The sequence below is a fragment of the Triplophysa rosa genome, linkage group LG8 (genome assembly GCF_024868665.1).
Source record: "Triplophysa rosa linkage group LG8, Trosa_1v2, whole genome shotgun sequence".
NCBI classification, from domain to species: domain Eukaryota; kingdom Metazoa; phylum Chordata; class Actinopteri; order Cypriniformes; family Nemacheilidae; genus Triplophysa; species Triplophysa rosa.
In genome coordinates, this window is record NC_079897.1 from 18881063 (window position 1) to 18903114 (window position 22052).

The following is a 22052-nucleotide window of genomic DNA, read 5'->3' on the forward strand; positions in this document are numbered from 1 at the left end:
GTGAAAGGATCATAATTTTTAAGTTGGATGGATCTTGGTAGACACAAAAATAGTGATGTAGCAGGAGTTGATGTAAAAGTAGATGATCACTCTCAGCTTTTTACGGTTTTCTTCATTTCTGAGTGGGTGCCACAAGTTAATTGCTACCATTATGTAGGACATAGAGAGAGAGAAGTGTAGCTTAGTCAGTCTTTATGGCTGGATAAAGGGCATTTTACAAAACACATTTGCGGAAGGAAATGAGTGTGTGCAGTTAGGAGAGAGAACCCGATCTGATGTTATTTCAGGGCTTCTGCATTAAACTGTGGCTAATTAATGTCACGACCTCTTGACAGACAAGCCCCCATTGAGACCAAACATTTATCAGCCAGCACTAAGCATTAGAGCAAGGGAAACATGAAAGCCAGAAACGACACGGCGTGACAGATGGATATCATTTATTCATAGGTGTCATCCATTTACATCCAGATTTAATAATGAACAAAACAAACACACAAAAGCAAAATGAGCATGAGTCAAATTAATGACATTTACAGCATACATAAACACACACATACTCGCACACACACACAGAATTGTGTAAGAGTCTATTTGTTTTAGAAGTTGATGGCTTGTGTCTAAAAATTGACCATCAGTTTGTTTGTTTATCTATCCAGCAAGCTTTCAAGAAAAATTACTGTCTGTCTGTGAGCAGGTTATTGAAGACTGATCCGAGTTCTTGAGATCAATTAGATTTTGACCAAATCTTTCCACTTCCACGCAACCTGGAACACAGAAAAACGTTTTTTTTCTGTTAAGCATTTGGCACCTAAACTAATTAAATGATTGTCTAATGCAATGTAATAAAACAATTACCAGGCAATAAGTAGCAGTTTAACACACTCAGACACAGAGTGGCACAAATGTTAACATTTATAAATGTTAATGGTGAGTCTCCACTGAGATGCTTTTAAAGCCTTGGACTTGAATTAATCTGTGTCAGATCCGTCCTGAATAAATTACACCTCTTCTTAACTGACACTGTTCAGCGACAAAGAGAAAGCAGTGGTGATCAAACCATCTCTCTCTCTCTCTCTCTCTCTCTTTAGAACACATCCTGACATGAGACATCCAAACCAGGACACAGACAATTTTAACCTCATCAGGGCTTAATTAGGACTATAAGCCTTTGGGTTATTTCCTACAAATCACACTAAACTAAAGCAAGGAAACAGCACATAAAATACACAACTATGCACCAACAATCATAAATCATATTCTACACCCTTACACTTAAAACACCATTAGATTCTCAGCGATGTGATTGTGTATGAAGTGATTCTTAGATGAGGGATTTAATAATGAATAGATGTACTTTGCATGTGACGTCTTTAATTTGCACCTGCTGCACTAATATGTTAAGAGTTATTTATATACTTTACAAAGCTGAAGGAAATAAAAACCGGTTAGAGGAAGTGAATGAACTTAATCATTTGAAAGACATTATTCAAAGCATTTTGTCAGAAAGCCCTAAACCCTAAACACCAGTTACCTTACCCTTTGACCTTCGAACTCTTTTTTCCTGGTTGCCGTGGCTCCTGAGAGGAAGCAGGGTCTCTTGGCTCAGCGGGCTGATCTGCATCCTGATTGGATGCTGCCCCAGCAGGGGCGGGGCCAGATGATGGGGAAGCTGAGCTTGCCTTTAGGGTTTTCTGTAGGTTTGATACCTAATAAAGAAACAAAGGTTTATATACATTTTCCTACAAATAAATCCTGTGGTTTTCAAGGAAGTACAATCATTTTAAGAAAAGATACAGGAAAGACGGTAAGGATATATGGAAAAGAATACACGTTTCAAAGCAGCTTTACAGAAAATTATGCCTTAATGTCTTATGGCCCCAATTGAGCAAGGCAAATGCGGCAAGAAAAAACTGTAATAACAAACTTTACCTAATTACCTAAGATAATTAGGTAAAAAGATGCAAGAATAACAATTAGGTAAGAATATCACTACACAATATCATAGCCAAAAGAATTCACAATAACTATATTAAGGTGATATCTATTCAGATTAAATGAAGAAATAAAACACTGCTTTCAGCCAAATCTCTTTAATTTGGGTTTATTTTGAATCACAATCAAAATACAAGTGTAGTAAACACTGTGGTAAATGTTAAACAGGTATAAAACCACTATCTACTATGTTGAAGTGTCAACGAAAAACTGACGCTGAATTATTTACAGTATTTTGATGTGTATTAACATGATATCAATAACCAGCTATTAATATCACAGTTATTCTCAATACAGTACTCTGTATTGACCTATACTGTACACTGCCTACTGCTTTAAAAAAGTAGCAGAAACAGTGGAAGATTTTTCACAATAAACCCCTCAAAAAATAGTTTGCTTCATTGCTGAATCTAACAGAATAATAAATAAATGTTAACACAAGCTCGAAATCTTGGCTGACATTACTGACTTACTGTTCAGCATCACACTGAAAACGGAAGGTCAAGTCAAGCGTATTGCATTGTAGGATACAGTAGGCAGGTAATTCTATGCACAGAGAAAATGAGCATACTGTGCACAGAATACACACAATATAATACAGCAATGAGTATGAGTATGATAGTATGCTATTCCAAACATAGGCTTACACGGGTGCGCGCGCGGCACTACGAAAAGTTGAACTATTTCCATTTCGATGCGGCGCCGACGCGCCTAGAAAAATGTGCGACCGCGTCGCCCCCTATTTGCGTGCGCCTGCCGCGCATCTACATTTAAAATAACAAATATGCATGCGCAAAAGACACGAAATGTGAATCGGGCCTAAGACAGCATAAACATTTTCTCTTCAAATTGTTTGGTATAACAATACAAACTGGCTTCACATGTACCAAGGGTTGTCACTTATGATACTATACCAGCTGAAATATCACGATACCAAGTAGTATTGCGATGCTGTGTCATGTTCATAATTAAAATCTACAAAAATAGACCAAACTTCCTTATACACAGATCTAAATGAAACATGTTGTATTTAGTGAACTGTATTATACGGCACACTACAATATTTGTAGTATTAACTATAGAAATTGTATGGCCTGGTTTCATAGACAAGGCTTAGCCTAAGCCAGGACTATGCCTTAGTTAATTTAGGCTATTTAAGTCACTTTTATTAAAATGCCTTATAAGAAACCATTACTGATGTGCAACTTGAGACAAAACAATGGCACTGACATATTTTAAGATATGTCTGGGCAAGTTATTTTCAGTTAGGATAGCTCAAAATTAATTTTAGTCTGGGACTAGTCTTAAGCCTTGTCTGTGAAACCGGGGCTATAAGTTTTAACAAATACTTTAATATTTACTGTCTGTGTTAAGATTTAAAAACACTAGTTTCAAGGAATTTTAGTAACGTTTACTGTAGTAACTACTAAAGAAGATTTTTTTCATGGAATTAATTCAACCAATGGGCAACAAATTGCATTTATAGCAATGCTTATAAAGGAAAATGTTATGCCTACTTTAAATGTGTCGAAAACATTTTTTAATGTCAGTGAATCATTCAACCAACTAGTTCAAAACAGCTGATTCATTCAAGAGCGAAGCAAGTGTCTTGATGAATGACTCACTGAATCATTACCTCGTCCGAGTCGTTCAAAATACGGATTCATTTAGGAGAGAAACATGGCCAAAAAGACAGATGTAAGGGTTCAAATGAACATTTGCAACATTAGTTACGGCACTACGATACTACCGTTTAAAAAACACAGCGGCATCGCGGGTATTTTGAAGCTTTATGCTCCCGTAGCACCGATACACCGTGCAACCCTAGTACCAAGGGTCTGATTGTGATGATTCACACATACCTCTGTCTCCACTTGTACTTTGACCTTGAGCTGGCTCTCTCTGTACTGATTTGCCCTTGACACCTGCTCCTCAATACCACACAGAACTGCTTCACAGCCTGAACACCTGAGAGACATATTCAACAGCTTTTATTACATCGGCAACACGATCCATCTGTAAAATGGATTCATCACTCAGCACGCTGACATGCTCACTTACCACTCCTGCAGTGTGTTGACAATGTTGGGTAATTCGTTGGGGCCCAGGTCTCGACCTATGCTGCAATCCACCTCTACCTGCTGGTTCCTCTGGTCCAGTTTGCCGTGTATAATGTCACTGTAAACAGCCTCGATCAGCAGGTCTTCCAGCTCACGCACATTCTTCAATTCTAACTGCTGGAGCAGTAGCGAGTATGGCAGACACTATTGAGAGCGAGACATTTTTGGATGAGTTATATGCTTTGGGGATGTTCAAAATGTAATTTATTTCGTCCTAGTAATATTATACATACTTAGTAAAAGAATATTGGATTGAAAAAGAATAAGTGTCTAATATTGCAATAATAGCAATACTGCCAAAAGCAATTTAGATGTAAAAACAGTGTTAATGCACACTGGCTTGATAATGGATGACTCAATACCTTTAGGTTGGAGGCGAGACTGATGATTGACAGGTGACGAAGTTTGTTTCTTTGGGCAGGTGTAAGCTCAGGAAGCGAGCCGGCTCTTTCTAAAGGGAAAACGTACAGTTAAGGAATAGTTCAGCCCCCCCAAAATTTGATCATTTACACACCCTCATGTCCAAAGCTGTATGCCTTTCTTCTACAGAACACAAAAGAAAATATTTTGAGGAACGCTTGTAATAAAACAACATTAGACCCCCATTGACTTGTATGGACACAAAACCATAGAGACATTTCTCAAAATATATTCTTTTGTTTCACACAAGAATCATATACAGGTTTTGAACAACACAAGAGTGTTTTATTTTAGGGTGAATTATCCCTTTAAGAGTAGACCTTATTTATACCTGTTATTAAGATGCGTCTTAGTGTCTGATTTAATAGTGCTGAATACAGTCCAAAAGGGGTGGTTTCCCGGACAGGGATTAGACTAATCCTAGACTAAAATAAGTGTAAGAGCTGTCCAAACTGAAAACAGCTCTCACTGACATATCTCAAAATACATCAGTGCTTTTGTGCTGTTTCAAAATGCACACAAGTAATGTTTTTCGTAAGGCATGTTTGTTAAAACTACTTAAATTTTCTGATTAAACTAAGGCCTAGTCCTGGTTTAAAATAATCCCAGTCCGGGAAACCGCCCCTTTGTGACGGAATAAAAAAATTAAAGCGACATAGCCAAGACAGAAAAACACGATCATATAGCCATTGCAAAATGTGCAAAAAAAGAAAATAATGGACCAAAGACACCTGCCTCCACCTCACAAGAGCTAACTTATTTAGTGTGGTTAGGGCAGTTCATTCGGTTTAAAACCTAATTCTGAGTCAGAGTAGAGAATGAAGGCACTGCCTCAGGGGGATAATATCTGGTCAGATCATTTGTTGTCATGGTTACCTTTGTAGTCGGTGTAGGTTCCATACGCAAAAAGATTGAGAAGCTGGTAGACTGGAGCATGGGGACCCGTCTCTAGCTGAAAAGAGAGAGCGAGAGAAAGAGAGACAGATGTGTATAACAGTGCCAACATATTACTGAATGGTATAGCACTTTAGTTTGGTTCCTTTGGGATGACTGGGAATTTGGATGAAGACGAGTAAGTGCTGAATTTCATCTGCGGGATCTCTGTGCTGAGTGTCAAGTGTGAACAGAGCTTTCATGTAGACATCTGAAGACATGTATTACAGACTTCTAAGAAAATGCTGTAATGTAATGTGTATGTAGTAGAAGAAATTCTGATTCATTTTTAATGCACATTGTCACTTCAGTAAAATGTTTTTCTTGACATCACAAAACTTTTAATCAGAAGCAGCTTAAATGTCTGAAATTTGTTTTATAGAAAATATAATTGCGTAAACATTAGTTCTACAAAACAAACAAAAAAATATAATAAAAATGGATGTGAAATGGATTACTTCGAATAATCAGACAAAAGCAGCCAATAAGAACACAGAATAGATGGGAATTCTTTCAATGCTGTTTAAAAAGCATCTTGATTCAAATAAATGTTAAGGTTTTTTTTCATTTCTTAGTTACAACATAATTCTCATAGTTACATTTGTGTTATTCCATAGGTTAGATGAGTTTCCTATTATTCTATTAGTGGGAAATTCCAGCGTTATGTGACATTTTCAGTCAAAACTTGAAATATTAATTCTGTGAGAATGTATTTATTACCAATATATTCAATCATCCGTTTTTTTTATTAGTCCAGACATCAGAAAAATATTTCTATTTTAAAATATTAATATTTTCTATTTTAAAAGAGTTACAAAATTAATGCGTTATGGATGTGACAAAACAGGATGCACGTTTTTGAAAAAGACAACATGCTTTGTAGGATTTCTGTGAATTAAACTGTTCAAACCAGAAGCAATAATACCCATCAAATGGAGAAGGGATGGCTTTTTATAGAACGTAAAACAGTAACTATATTTCAATTTTCATGTGCCCATTTATGAAGTATATGGATCGTTAAGGATGAGACAATTTACTTACCTGACTATGGAAACTATGCTTTAAAACCTTTAAGAGAAACTTTACTTGGGTATTTAAAAGACCAAATAATTACAATCTGACTATTCAGACTGAATGAGATCTTCAGAAAGAAAATGCGAATCAGATTTCAAAACAACATTGCGATAATAACATCTGAAAGAAAATAATCTGATTTCATCTTTCAAAAAACGTGCACTGCTAGTGTAAACACAGCCTCCAACACACATTCATCCTCACCTCACGGACATTGGGCAGTTCTAGTATGTCTGAGAACACGTAGAGGCCTGGGGTTTCCAGAAGAGAGCTTATAGCCTGAGCCAGAGCAGAACCAGAGAGAGACAGCAACTGATCCACCTCCATCTGACAGCACGAAAGAGAAGCAAGACTTTAAACAACCTGTTCCACAGGGTTTGAAACCATGCAAGAAGGAGAAAACCAGCTTGTGAAGAGAGCTATATAGAACTGAAAAGTTTTCAACATTTATGGTGAGACGCTCAGACTTTACCTCTCCAGCCTCTCATTAAATCTGCCCTAAGCAAAGCACAACATCCAATAATTCATGTACAATAAACTGGTTTCGTTGGCTTGTTAAAACGCTGTTCTTCCAGAGCAATATACCTATAACGACGCTGTGATTCAAGGATTTAACGTCAGTATGACAGGTGGTGGGTCAAGGTAAAAAAGTAACTACATTAGCAGGACAACACGCACCATACACTTTCATACTGATTAAAAAACTGATGCCAACGTGCATAAGAATATTATTACTCTGAGAAGACACTACAAACGATGTAACGTTATGGTGTATGTAACACTGCAGCATTTCTACAATTTACGCACTGCTTTACATATGGTGGGATATTGGATTATTATAGTAAACACATGTTTGAAATGTGCTGTTCCTTGACAGGTTTTGAAACAACATGCATGTACTCTTTACTGCAGAAACATACCAGCACATGGACCTGCAACTCCAGTTTAGCCATACATTAACTTGTTTGAATGCAATCTAAATGCATTTTCTGATGTTTGAAACAACAATTTAATCAGCTGTAGACTCGTGTTCAATGCACCGGCACGAAGCACATCAACATTAGCAACTAGGCCTTATCGCTTTAAAACTAAGTTCGTATATAACTATACTGTGTTACATACTTTCCCAAGCTAACGCGATTTTATAATAATAACGTGAAACCACATTTCGCATATTAAAAGCATGTAGATAAAGGGATATTACCTTATTTATAAAGACTGAGGTTGTTTGTCTCAACTACGGTATCGTTGCTACTTCCGTTAGCAAACGTCTTACGAAACAACAGCGTCCTCTCTGATTGGTCGAGGGGATGACGGGAGGGCGTGGCTATGGGGCAACGAGAAAAAGGAAAGCTCGAGTGGACACACATCGCCACCTCGTGGTCATGAGATGTCACATAAATATACGCAGTCAATAAAAATCGTATAGTGATAAAACTTAAAACTGTACAGTGTGTTCTCATCAAGTGTTGCACATAACAAATATGTTTAAATATGTTTATTTATGCATGTGCTTAAAAGTTTGATTTCCACAAATAGATTTAAAACCGTGACTGGACACTTTGTCTGCTTACGTCAGACGATTTGTGGGAAATCGGTTGTGGCAAAGGGTGGGGAAAACATTATTGTGCAATGTTTGAATTTCTCCTAAAACCTTCCAAAATAGTTAAACATTCACGCACTTAATTCAAACAACACCACTTGAAGTTTTAATACTGTTTATTAAAAAATGGGCAATTTACATTTTTACAAAGATTTTATAAAAAATGTCTGGTTACACTTTATTTTAGTGCCGGTGTTACCGTGTAATTATACATTTAAGTACTGAGTAATAAACATTAACTACATGTAATAGGGTTTTGGTTAGGTTCGGGGTCAGTTACATGTAATTATGCATAGTTTATTGTAAATACTATAGTAAATACATGTAACATGTGTAACAAGGGCACGTGGCACCGTAAAATAAAGTGTTACCAAATGTATTTTTATTTTTTTTAAATACATTTTGCGCACTTTTACACGTCGATGGTGATTGGATCCATCTCACAGATACGTTTGTAATTGAAATCACAGGGCACATCGAACCAAGTTTTGGAGCGCGAGTCCAGCACTGCGCAGTCTTCTCCATGAATCCCACCCGACTGGTGATTATTCGGCTCTTCGTGCCAATCACTCCAGAATCTACAAGTGAACAGGAAAAACATAGTATTTTAAAATGCAAAGAGACTTGTAACAGGGTGGAATATGTAAATGTCATTAGTTAAGCACAGTTTTAAAAACAATAGAACGAAGATTTCCTGTCATGGTAATAAAAACTTAAGTGCACGTACGTCTTATTAACAACTGTGTCGTCCACCCATTTCCACACCCCTTCAGTCTCAGAGTCTGATAAACCAATCCAGAAGTGATAGTCAAGTCCACCACGGTTGCGTGCAACACTTTCCAGGTTGTGCTACATTAAAACACAAACAAACAGCGACAAAAACGTTTGTTTACTTACTGTACAGTGGATAGACCATTTAGAACTATTAAAGTCCGAGTAAAGTGACATTAAAGTATGTGTTCTGAGTTTGTCACACAACAGAAAAGTGTGTTATTAACCACCCAGCCAAATTTGAATGGAGAACAAAAACATCTAAGTAAATAAAATAAGTTATCAAAAAAGGTGGAAAAATAAGCAGGACTCTTCTCTCAAACGCTGGGGGCGTGTCCGCTGTTGGCGCTGAAGCCCAACAGGCTATATGTGAATTATGTGAATCGAGGGTATGCACGTGTCGTCACTTTCCCACGTGAACACGCCGGAACGCGCCTGTACGAGTGGTGTAAAACTGGGCAAAACCAATGGTTACAATATCAGGAAACGCAATTCCACGCAACATTTGAGTCTCCAAGAACACCCGATTCCTTTGTAAGTCATAAGGTAGTCGTAAGGATCCAGCTGCTTGTAGTTTCAGCAAGTAATTGCGTGTTTTAGTTCCGGTTTTTGTTCCTCTGAATGCAGCCATTTTGCCTTAGTTTTACCACTCACGGGAGCGTGTCCCGGCGTGTTCACGTGGGAAAGTGATGTCAATGCATACCCTCCAAGTTATACGTTTTATGGGAGGATTTGAATTCAAACATGCACGAGTCAATGCGCGCGATATTCATAAATAGATAATTCACGAGCAGGTTAAAAGGTATGCGTATTTGGCGTGTTGTCAGAGGAGAGGAGAGGGCTCCGAGTCCGGTATTAGCCCGAACCAAGAGTTCTCAACCAACCACGTTCCGCGCATGTTGTTATGGAAACGACAGGTCTCTGTCATTGGTTAGCTCTGAAAAAGGTGCTTGACAGGGCGTTTGAACTTTGTTCAACCTCAAAAGACGCTCTGAGCTGCAGAAAAAGACTGGCGTTTTAAAAAGCGCTGTGGACTTTTTTGAAAACACGGTTTAATCCATAGGATTATAATTTAAAACCGATGCTAGCATCTTTTAAAAGAAGTCAAGTGTGAACATGGGCATGGCCTAAAACAGCCTTGTCTGATAGTGAACCAGCCGGGTGGATATCTGCTCGCGGTCGTCTCGAAATTTGTTAATTAAACAGCATTCACTAAAGCACGTCGCGATCCTCGTTTCGTTCGCGTTATTCTCCTCCATCCATTCGCGTCTGCGTTACCATTTGCTTGTTGTTTGGCGTGAGATTTGTTTAGCTGGGCAGAGTGAGAACCTGAAAGCGTGTGCGTGAGAGCTTACAACCCTGAGCTCGTGATTGAGCAGACACCTGATGCTAGGCGCTCTAGTGATTGGGGAGGGGCCATGCATGCTCGGACGCTCCATTGCGTCATCGATCCCCCGTTTTAGCCCCGCCCAAAAAATCCTGAATAGAGAATTGGTGAAAAACTGTTTAACGGTTTAACTCCACAATTCAGTACTACATACTTCTGAGTCTTTGTAATGTGTTTTAGCAATACATTTCTTACATGTATAATGTGTTTAGAAACAATTCTCAGAATTCTCTTTACTCGGACTTTAACTCAGATCGATTCGCAAACACACTTACGTGTTGTTCATGGCTGTGCAGTATAGTTAGATGGCCGCCCATGGATGCACAGCCCTCTTTGCTGTGCTTCCAGTCAAGTTTATCCTCACTAAAGAAATAACACCTCCCTTCTAAATGCAGCCAAGCCTCTGGACATGGCCTACACTGGATCACTAAAGAGGAGAGTTTATTAAAGAAAATATGTGCAAATGATGGAAAGAGTAATAAAAGTAAAAACCCCAAGGTAAGTTTTTTTTATTGAGGTTATTAAAACACCAAAAATAAATGAGTGAATCACATTTTGAAGAATGTTTCACCTGGTTTAGAACATGTCTGTCCAAGAGTTGTGTATTCAGAGCAAAGACGGGAGAAGCGTTCTTGCATAGCAGTGAGTTTGAGAGAAAGAGAGGCAGCTTTAGATTCTTCACTCCTGGCTGACTCTGCTGTGGGAGATGATCTGGCACTGTTTACTACTAGAAAAGGAGAGAAAGAGAGTGAATTTACAAACAATGAAAACTGCTTTTTTCAGTGATTTTTATTATTCAACATGTAAAATGTATTGCATGTTTATGCATCTTTGGTTTGCATCATTTTATTTGTATGCAGCTCAGCTGTATGCTTCGGCTACACAAATGTATAAATTTTGTCATGCTAATAATACAATTTAATATCCATCAATATAACAACCTATCACTCAAGTAGGCCTAGATTTACATACATTTCATGTATTTTGACTATAGCACATATTCAGAAGCACACACTGAAGGACACTATGAACGTGCTATGAAAGTGTGTTTACTTACAGAGGACACCGAGTGCTATGTTTGCGCAAACTGAGGCCAATAGTCCGACAAACAGGACAAGAGAAGTCTGCCCTCTCAAACAGTTTATCCCTTTATAAACACCTGATGGAACACAAGATCAATGTTAGATCATTTGTTTATTACTCTGACTGCATGCACACATGTGACAAATTCTAACCAACTCTCCACCCCCAGTTCACACACATCACAGACATAAATGCACATGTACGTTACCTTGTTTTCCCTGTAATGTGTTGAGTATAGGTTTGTTCCCACTATGAGAGACATCCTCTGTAAACTCTTGCAGAGCGGTATAGTTTTCAATGTCTTCCATCTTACTATGAGAAGTCCAGTAGATCTGTCACCCGCCTGGTTCTACTATAAAGACAGAGCTACTTGATCAGACGGCCAGAAACAGGAATGTTTTTATTCAAATTTAAAACATAAAACAATAATCTATGTAATGAGAAGAATAGTGTGGAAGCTTTAAGCTCCTCCTGTCTGAAGTTTTCTCTGAAAGTTTTGCTGGCTTTGTTGCTGAGACTTGTAGCAACTGCTCCTTTTAACCACTCACACCAGAGCATTCCCCCCTCCACTTCATTCCACTTCCAGCCCCCCTCTCCACACCGGCAAACGTGCAGCTTTACAAATACGAGAGAGAGAGAAAGAGAGAGAGTGAGAGAGAGAGCAGCGCCAAAATATGAAGGCGGGAGAAGGGTAAACACTGTCAGAGAGAGAAGAAAGAGAGGAGAGCTGGTTACGCAATACGGAGATATTTGCCAAAATGAAAAAAAACAAATCTAATGTCTTTGTCATATTCCTGTAATATGTTTCTCAATGAACATTTGGTGAAATCAGACAGCACACACATATCTAAGCTAACCTTTTATGTAATTTGTTTCATGAGAAGTTTGCTAAATGTAAAAGTAAACTAAATAAAGAGGAACTTTAACTAAAAAAGAAAAACATCACAAAGCAAAAAGCAAATAATCACATACAATTTTGGCAACACGATACGATTTATTTGTTAACATGGTTAACTACATCTCATTATAATGTCTTATTGTATTTTTATCAAATATTAAGTATTTATATTTATTCATTTTACTTTTCCTGGTTCAGTTTAAGTTAATAAGTGTCAGCAGGGAAAAATGAAACTTGCTATGTACAAATGCACAGTTAGAATAAAAAATAAGGAATCATGTTAACCTTTAAAAAGGAATAGTAAATTAATCCTTTACCACGTGTTGTCAATATCAAGTGTCAATTGAACTCTGTACCACTTATATCTGTTACTTCAATTAGACATGCATAATGGAATTGTGTACAGACTGTGTACAGTACATGCCCTTATCTTAAAAAACCCCAAACAAAAGAGAAACTAGAAAAAAACAGACTATGATAAATAGATGTTCTTTAAAATTGATTGTGTCAATTATTATTTTTATTCTGTGTTAGTTGTTTGTTTTCACAATTTGTTTTAATGTCCATATTGGGGAACAAGAGCATAGCATCTTACTGGATTTGCAATTTTTTGCTTTACGTGATTTAGAGGTTATTTGAGCATTTCAGACTGATATGACATTAAACTATGCACAAAAAAGAACAAGCATGACACAGCACTGGCACAGAATTGCAACACAGACTATTGGTCAATCGCTGGCTCAGAATAGATGTTCATTAAACTGTTCCTCCTGCTGTTTCACATATTTAAACACTGCACTGAACTAACTTGTAAAAAAGATGCGATTTGTCTCTGCCTCTCTCCTCTTGCAGCTGTTGGTTTATGATAGAAAGGCTATTCTGCATGACCTCAGCAGCAGTCTTCTCTTTATCTCCAACTGTTTCACTTCCTCTTCCTGCTGTCTGGAGAACTGCTGCGTCTCTTTAGACATACCAGAGATTTGGACTGAACGTTCTTTGGTTGCCGGTAAATTAATAAACATACATTTTCTATTTGTAATTTTCTATAAAAGGTGTAACAATTATTTACATGGTATGAATATTATGTAATATGTTTACAAAACAGATACCAAATTCTGTCATTACTATGGCACATGCTAGGGCCTACTCATCAGAAGTAGTTTTAACAGTGATCGGTCTTATCTGGAACATAACACAGAAGAAGCATCCATCGAGGCACACAAGATTTCCAAGATTTCCACATCCAAGATTTTGATGTGTGTGAAAGATGTTCTGTCACACAGTCTAAACATTAATTGTGCCAGTTTACATTCAACTTATGATAAAATATGCCAGTTAATAGAGACCAAGGAGTGTGACCTTCAGCAAAGAAATTAACATAAAAATGTATTTAATTATATACTCACCAAATTTGACAAACAGAACAAAACTCTACATTCACAAAACTCAATACGTTACTTCTACCCTTAAACCCAAAACAGATTTTAATTTAATTTATGTTATGCGCTTTATTCATACATTTTTGTTTTATAAATAGTCTACTAATAATACACTAGGCACCAATTATACTGCAAAACTAATGCTATATTAGTATTAACATTATATTTTTTAACCCATATGGGTCAGAAAGGACAAACGCAACTGTTTATATTTGATCCAACCTTGGGTAAAACAACCCAGCATTTTAGGCTAAAACATCCAAGCGTATGGGTTTGTCCCTTTTTCACCTGGCCATGTGTTTAAAGCAACCCAGCGTTTGTATGGTTTTATTGATATATCCATCTATTTATCTCCACACCACATTGTGTGAATGAGTGACATATTGTCTGCATTGCAATACACAACCTGACGTTTCTCACAGTCTATATAAACTCCAACTCTTCTAGGAACAACCTGGTTGACAAGTAAGGTTTCTTCATCACCTCTTACAGCATATAGTTTGTTATGTTTTACTAAAAGAGCTAATTTCTCAAAGCTTTTATGTGTTACTAGTGAAAATGTCTTCAAGAAAGAGGCATTCTTCTGCTTTGGATAATATTTAACTGTAAGCCCGTTTTCCCATCCTGGTTCAGCTCCTATGGCAACTTCCCAGTACAACCAAGTTTGCTTGTCTTCCACATTACTGTTTCTATTACCACTGTAAAATGGCAGAATTCTGGCAAAGTACTCCTGCCCGTCGAGCTGTGGGTGGCTGTCTTTTCTGATAGACAGTTTCATGTCTTCATCTATTATAGATGTATTCAGGTCTAAGGAAAAACAGATAGCAGGAAGCAAAAATGTAAACATTTGTATTTATTATGTGTTATAAAAAACACACTTCTATGTTATGACAAATTGTGCATCACATTCACAGCTGGGGAAGGGTTGCAACATATGAAAAAACCCTGATATGTTTATATGGGAATAATCTGGTGGAATAAAAAAAATCGGATATAAACCGAATATTTAAAAGCTTGTTTCAGAAAACATTGAGGTTTATAATGGCTCGACTCACCTTGTTTAACAGAATCTAGCATGTCTCTGCAAACAATCATTGGCAGGTAACTTTCATAAGGGCCGATAGTGAAGTGGTCAGAAATCACTCGATTACCATAAAGTCTTGACCTAAATCTTTGAAAAACATTAATTTGGTCAGTTTCACCCCTTTTGTATAAGACATATGATGTTATACTGTATGTATAACTGTGTGTATGAGATTACTCATGAGTTAGACTCAGTGGGGATGACTCAGGAATATTATTGGGTTACAAACATTCACTCCATACGCCTACTTGATTGAAAACCCAACAATTTAGGAGTGGTTAAGGCAAGGTGATTTTCATTCATAAGCACCAACAGAAACAGAGAAACACATCTTACTGGGCCTGCAAGAAAGGTGTGATGTCTTTGTTGTCAGTGGCAGTGATTTCTTTAACAACACAGGAACCTTCTTCACTCCACCACTGAAGACAATAAAAACAGTTTCATGAAATCCAAAACAAATGAGTTAAATTAGTATTCAAACATGTTACAGTTACCTGTAAAAACCTCTCAGGTTGGGTAACCTTTAGTCCTGACTCCAAACAGGACATCACTTGGTTTCCATTTATTTGCAACCCTCCCAGAAGTGATGCGTTTTGCTTCATTATGGCCTCAGCACTGTCTGATGCTCTCTGTAGCTGCTTTGTCATTATTTCCTCCTTTTCCCTCAAGAAGTCATGCATTTTCTTAAACTGCGCATGTATTCTTTCCTCGAGATTGTTGCCTCTTTCCTATAGATTCACAATGAATAAAATGTGAATACATTGTGTCAACACATACTCTACGAGGAGTAACAAAGCTGATAATAAGAATACCAGAAAAACTTACCTTGGATTTTGTGATTTCATTCATCTGACGAAAGATCATTTCACCCACTTGTTTGTTTTCATCATGAATGAAGCTCAATGCTTGTATCGCCACATTCTAAAACAATCAAGAAACAAAATTTCAGTTTGAAATCCCACAACTCTATTCCATCATATTTTTTTCACACCCGTCATTACCTCATAGGGCTCCATAGCCTCTTTAACAGGCTTGAAACTGTGTCCACTGTGTTTTTCTCCCTCTCTGCAAATGAGGCAAACCAATTTCTGATCATCCTCACAGAACAGTTTGAGCGGTTCCTCGTGCTCAGAGCACAGCATCGCATGCGCATTCCTTGCATTCTGTTGCTGTTTTTTCACTTCATTCGTCTTTTGCTCTTGCTGTACATCTTCCACAAGGTTTCTCAGAGCTCTGTTTCCTTTCAGGTCCTGTTTGCTAAAGGTTTGTCTGCATTCCGGGCATCTGGTAGCACCTGATTCCAAATAACTCAGAATACACAGGCGGCAGAATGTATGCTCGCATGGCAATACTGTTGGATCGTTGAAGAGGCACAGACACACTGGACATGTAAGGTGTGAAGACAGATTCGAAGCCATTAGGATATTCTTTTAAAAATCCTCTGATGTTCTGAAAAGTAGATGCGAGTTTACATGCGGATGTGTGTGATTGGAGTGTCCTTTCATTAACAATGAAACTTCATCTTATTCACGTGGATCCTCCTATTTGTTTAACAGGCTATGCCACATACTTGTCCTTTTAACACAGACTGTTAGTGAATATACAATGAAAACACAGTTTGAATGTACAATAGAACTGTTTTCAGTTCAGTTTCAGTTTTCACTCAATAGGAGGAAGGGTAATATTCCAGTCCGGTTCGTTTCGGAGACAACTGTGGGAGGAGCAATAACTTGATTTTACAAGTCAAATTCCTGAAGGATCCAAAAGCGAAAGTGTTTTGAAACAAATCTTACCTGAACAACAAACAGATGACATAAAAACATATTTTTTTTTAAAGAAAAGGTTTTCTGTTTTTTATTTCTATTCTACCTTAGAAAGGTTTTGACAAGCAGCAAATAGGTCAAATGGATTCACCTCTGTCTTTGCAGATAAAATGTTCAGTGTGTTTGAGCGATTTTACAGATCCAGTGACTCTGGCTTGTGAGCACTCCTTTTGCCGAAAATGCATTACAGGCCACATGCAAGCCAGCTTGGGACCTAGTGCTTGTCCAGAATGCAGAAAGCCTTACAGCAAAGACGACCTGAAACCCAGCCGTCTACTGAGGAACATCACCTCGACAGCGAGAGAGCACCTTTTTGCTAGGCGTAAAGCAGATAATACAGAAAACCCTGAATCTAAAGATGGCACAGAACCCTTAAAGCTTCCTGAAGCAGAGCTGGTATGTTCTGAGCACGATGAGAAACTCAAACTGTTCTGTGACACGGATCAGAAGCTGGTGTGTGTCATCTGCAGAGATGGAGACAAACATAAAGGACACATGTTTAAACCTTGTAAAGAGGCTGCTGAGATCAAAAAGGTAAAACAAATATTTAGAAGTTACACCTGTTAGGGTTGGGAATCGAAAATCAATTCCAATTTGGAATCGGAATCGAAAGGCTAGGAATCGTATCGGAATCGAAAGGAATAGAAATCGGATACTTGAGATTAAAATTTGAATTCCTCTTATCAATTCCTGTGTGCATATTTTCAGAAAAGTACATGCGTTGCATGATCTGCTGATATCTCAATAAAAGCCCTTATGAAAATTATCGATATTTTTTACTATAGTAAGCATAGTTTAGCTATAGAATTTGCATTAAAGCACAGGAATCACAAATTAACCATAGTTGCATTATAGTAACTGCAGTTTAACCATGATGTAGTTCAACCATAATACAAATTGTAATAAATCAGAAAAGGTGTGTTTCTATGTGTAAATATACAGAAAACGGTGCTCATAAAATATATATATATATATATTGCAAACAAGTCAATAAGCAGGCTAAATGACCATACAGGTTGATATCTAAATGTTTTACTTCAACTGTGGAATCGAAACTGTTAACTCGAAATCGTTAAGCAGAATCAGAATTGGAATCGATAAAATTGAAACGATTCCCAACCCTACACCTGCTTATATGAAAGCACATTTTGCATTGCAAGACTGCAAGACTGTAAAAAACACTTGTCTAGAACCATTTCCTGTTCATATTATTAAGTCTTACAGGTGTTTCTTTAACATTTTTAATTCAGTTCTAAATGTTCTGTTGGTTGTATTTTGTTCTAATGTTTGTGTGGTGTTAAAATACCGAAACAATAAGTGCTTCTTGACCAGTGTTGTTTACATCTTGCAAAATGGTTTCTGGCTTGTAGTTTTAGCTGGAAGCTTAAAAATGTCTCCGTGTGATTTGTTATGTCTATACAGCCTGAGCATGTGTCTGTTTATAGGGGGAGGTAAAGACTGCTTTGGGTTTTCTTGCTAAAGAAAACAGAGAGATGGATTACATGATCCAGCAACAGACAACGGAGATCACCAAAACTGAGGCATCTAAACATCTTTAAATTTTTTGATGAATTATGTAAAAAGAAGAAATTATAAAGAGAGTTTGTTTTGGAGAGTTAATTTCAGCTTATGCTTTGCCTGAGGATCCACATCCATTCTAAAGATACACTCTTAAAAGCACAGGTGGTACAACAGGTTTTTCACAGCAATGCCATAAGAACCATTCAGTCAAGGCAAAGTTTCTTAAAATATATATTTTTTATAGTTTTATATCCCCTTTCCACTTCAGCAAAACAGAAAGATAGAAGTTTCAAAATCTTTCTGAAACTTTTATGGAATCAAACAGCCCAAAGTGGTTCTTCTATTGTATTGTGTACAGCACCTTTACTTTCAAGAGTTTAAGTAAAACAAAACATATGTAAAATGAAAGCCAGAAAAATCTTCTCTTTTTTTAAAATCTCAGGAAAAATCCAAAACCCTATTAGCTCGAATCTCTGCTCAGTTTGAAGAAATGCACCAGTTCCTGCGCCAAAAAGAGGATGAGGTGAAGAAACAGTTGGAAGAAGAGGAGAACAAAATGACTGAAGTCATGCAGAAGAACGGGTCTGTGATACACACAAGATTTATGGAGAGCAAAGAGAAGGAGGTTCTCCTGCAGTCTGCGCTGAAGATTGAACAAACCGATCAATTTTTACAGGTAACATTAATATATAGAATATTTTAAATATATATATATATGAATGAAGGTTGGCTATTAAAATGAATAATGGAAAGAAAGACTTACACTTCAACTTTTAATGATCTAACACTTACAGTACCTTTTACTGTAGTGTGAATGTAAACACATAACAACTGATTTGTCTGTTTGTATTTTTTTTATTCAGTGGTGGAATGAAAAAGGATTTCCAATGACTGAGGGCTTGAAGAATAAAGGCAGTGTGGCACCAGCAGTTATCAAGTAATAAACAGTGCTGCTATTAAAGGGATGCTCCACCCAAAAATAAAAATTCTGAAAATTTGAAACCATACCATAGTATAGGGAAAATTATTGTTTATTTTTTTGTTCTGTTGAGCACCAAAAAATATATTTTGAGGAATTTAGGAAAGCAACCAGTTCTAGGGCACCATTGACTACCATTTAAATTTTGCCTATTGCTGTCTGTCAGTAGCTAACATGCCAAATATAACAGAACAAAGAAATGTATACAGTTTTGGAACAACTTGGAGGGGCAATAATTCATGACAAAATTTTCATTTTTGGGTGAAGTATCCCTTTCAGAGCACAGTCATGTAAAAGTGCCAACATTTGTGTGATTTTGAGTTAGTTTTCTGGCATGACTGTTTGTTACAGATATACATCTAAGCTGAAAGATCTTACTGTGGTCCCAGACTCTTTCTTCTTTGGCCCGTGTGAAACTCACCTGCAGTTTTTTGTGTGGAAAGAGATGCTCGGATCCATCAAACCAGGTGACAGATATGGATGATGGACTAACATTGATTTCCACAAATACTTGTGCTTGCAAAAAATACAGTAACTAAAATGACTTATTGTTGCATAATTAATTTTGTCATCTAATGAAATTCATGCATGTGTCTTTGCTTTAGTTCCTGAGAGTTTAACTTTGAAAAATCCTGGAGATTCTTACTTAAAAGTTTCACCAGGGGGCGCCAGAATCCGTCAAGCTGACAGAGTGTCTGCTTTGTATAAAGACTTCAACCCTGGTACTGTTTCAGTGGAAAACTTCGAATCCGGTCAGCACTACTGGGAGATAGATGTTGGGGAGAAACCAGACTGGACAGTGGGAATTATGATGGGTGAAGTCAATCGGAAAACAAAGTCAGCTGAGAGTGAGATCCAACTCCACCTTAAACATAACGAAGGATATGTCCTGTCTTGTGATGGACGGGATACTCCATTAAGTACTCGGGACAAACCAAGAAAAATAGGCTTGTATCTTGACTGTGAGAGAAAGCAGATTTCTTTCTACAACGCTGACAACATGTCTAGATTGGCCCAGAGAAACTACAGCTCAAAGCAGCCCTGCTGTGTTCGTCTGGTGCCAGGACTGTACCTAAAGGGAGCGAACAGTGACTCTCTCACTGTATGCACATATGGTGCTAACACTACCAAGCTCTAAAGTGCTGGTCCAGTGATATATCTGGATTGTACAAAACAGAATGTGTATGTTAATAATGTGCGTGAACATGTTATGTTATTGATGTACATCCTACACCATTCATGAAATCACCAAAATGACTTTAGAGAGTCATATCACTTTTTTAGCAAGAGATGACTACAGTAGATTCATATTTGCATGCTGCTATTTGAGGGTCATGGGTGTTTCTTGTGTTTGTAATCTACTGCTGACCTATTGTTCAATATTAATTGCAATTACACATTTAATCCTTATGCACACTCTTAAAAATAAAGGCGCTTAGAAGGTTCTTCACAGCGATGCCATCAAAGAACCATTTTTGGTTTCATAAAGAACCATTCAGTCAAAGCCATTCAGTTCTTTAAAGAACCACCTCTTTCCTACCTTTTTATAATCTTGGGATGTTAAGGGCTCTTTATGTAACCATTTAGACAAAAAGGTTCTTCTATGGCATCGTGAAGCACCTTTATTTTTAAGAGTGCATTGTACATATAGACATATATCTGAGATGATGTATCGCTTCGTTGTTTTCTCACTCTTGTGAGGTGCTTTGGATAAAAGGATCCATTCACGATTGCATTTCGAGTGGAATGCAGACACCTTTAAGGCCTACGTTTTAACATAGTGGTGTGCTCTCTGCATGGTACAACAACTACTGCTTTTTTCACACTGCGGTTTTATCTGGATTCAAACATTGTTGAAAACATTTGGGATAATGTAAGTATACACGTAAACAAAAGATATATTACACAGTCCTAATAGTTTTGGGGTATTTAAATGCAAAATTATTACATATTGTGCCTTTAAGCATACTGAAGGGACCGGTGCCGTGGCTTCACCTTACTTCAAATATAAATATTTTTATGTGGTTTTGACAAATATGAATCAATTATCATTCAGCATTATATTATTTTAAATTGATGATATAAGCATGATTAACACCAACCTTTTCTGATACAGAAAGTAGAGAATAATTCATGGTTTAAGTTTCTAATGAATGCTTAGGCTCTCTCTTCCTGCTAGATCAGTGTTACTGTGAAAAGGGACTTCTTATCATCATCTACGAAAAACATCTTCTGTTAACACACACTCTACCCTTGAGGAATTTGTGTATGTGTGATTGTATTGTTTCAGGAAAGTGAGAAAGAGTGGAAAATCACGAGACAGACACGTCATGTTTTAATTCATATTATAGTACATGCCTGTCATCTTTGATAATCTATAGGACTATGTGTCCTGTCTTATGACTCCAGAAATTGTTTGAGAGCTTTGTGTCTTGTTTATCTATTGATAACCAATCATGTGAGCTTGATTTACTCAAGTAATGACGTAGTTAGTTGACTGTTAGCTTAAATACTGCATTTTGGATGTAAGGCAGGTCGGCCTGTGGAACTCCTTGAGAGTGCTGAAGCTGACTTCTGCTGGCAAAACTACAAACAATTTTTCCTCAGTAAATTTTATTCTATTAATTATATTCCTGACTCTGAGTCTTCTTTCATCATAACTGGTCTACAGGTCTTTTACTGTAAATCCCCTACAATACGATTTAATATATATATATATATATATATATGTATATATATACACTGTATACTGTATATTACATTATATTTACAAATGATTAAACCAAATTGCCTGTTCGTGACATTTGAACATCGTTTCTTACCTTATCACACTGATCACACTGTCTGGACTTATTTCTGCAATAACAACCGGCTGCCTCTACATTATCCCTTACATATAGCACTTAACGTGGTTCCCCTATATGA

At 37.2% G+C, this 22052-nt stretch overlaps 4 protein-coding genes across 6 annotated transcripts; 1 reads left to right on the forward strand and 3 right to left on the reverse strand.

The window, feature by feature from the left end:
- Positions 1-422: 422 nt before the first annotated feature.
- On the reverse strand, positions 423-7830 carry cops7a (COP9 constitutive photomorphogenic homolog subunit 7A). Of its 2 annotated transcripts, none has more exons than XM_057340913.1 (8): positions 7744-7830; positions 6744-6866; positions 5409-5484; positions 4475-4563; positions 4054-4256; positions 3855-3960; positions 1537-1706; positions 423-764 (listed from the first exon to the last, which is right to left on the reverse strand). In XM_057340913.1, exons 2-8 carry the CDS (start codon positions 6864-6866, stop codon positions 725-727), a joined length of 807 nt encoding a protein of 268 aa, XP_057196896.1. In that variant the 5' UTR covers positions 7744-7830; the 3' UTR covers positions 423-724. The 2 variants fall into 2 exon arrangements, with proteins under 2 accessions (XP_057196896.1, XP_057196897.1); XM_057340914.1 differs by having other exon boundaries at positions 1532-1706.
- Positions 7831-8246: 416 nt separating this feature from the next.
- On the reverse strand, positions 8247-11986 carry cldc1 (C-type lectin domain containing 1). Its single transcript, XM_057340000.1, has 6 exons — positions 11592-11986; positions 11358-11459; positions 10872-11027; positions 10576-10727; positions 8870-8991; positions 8247-8720 (listed from the first exon to the last, which is right to left on the reverse strand). The coding sequence occupies exons 1-6, from the start codon at positions 11689-11691 to the stop codon at positions 8555-8557; spliced, it is 798 nt and encodes a 265-aa protein (XP_057195983.1). The 5' UTR covers positions 11692-11986; the 3' UTR covers positions 8247-8554.
- Positions 11987-13426: 1440 nt separating this feature from the next.
- On the reverse strand, positions 13427-16410 carry LOC130558269 (nuclear factor 7, ovary). The gene is made up of 6 exons (XM_057340597.1): positions 15806-16410; positions 15630-15725; positions 15299-15532; positions 15141-15223; positions 14776-14891; positions 13427-14527 (listed from the first exon to the last, which is right to left on the reverse strand). Exons 1-6 carry the CDS (start codon positions 16220-16222, stop codon positions 14064-14066), a joined length of 1410 nt encoding a protein of 469 aa, XP_057196580.1. The 5' UTR covers positions 16223-16410; the 3' UTR covers positions 13427-14063.
- Positions 16411-16544: 134 nt separating this feature from the next.
- Positions 16545-21757, forward strand: trim108 (tripartite motif containing 108). Of its 2 annotated transcripts, XM_057340159.1 has the most exons (6): positions 16546-17161; positions 18073-18168; positions 18591-18824; positions 19012-19085; positions 19479-19594; positions 19733-21757. In XM_057340159.1, the coding sequence occupies exons 1-6, from the start codon at positions 16709-16711 to the stop codon at positions 20263-20265; spliced, it is 1506 nt and encodes a 501-aa protein (XP_057196142.1). In that variant the 5' UTR covers positions 16546-16708; the 3' UTR covers positions 20266-21757. The 2 variants fall into 2 exon arrangements, with proteins under 2 accessions (XP_057196143.1, XP_057196142.1); XM_057340160.1 differs by lacking the exon at positions 18073-18168 and having other exon boundaries at positions 16545-17161.
- Positions 21758-22052: the final 295 nt, after the last annotated feature.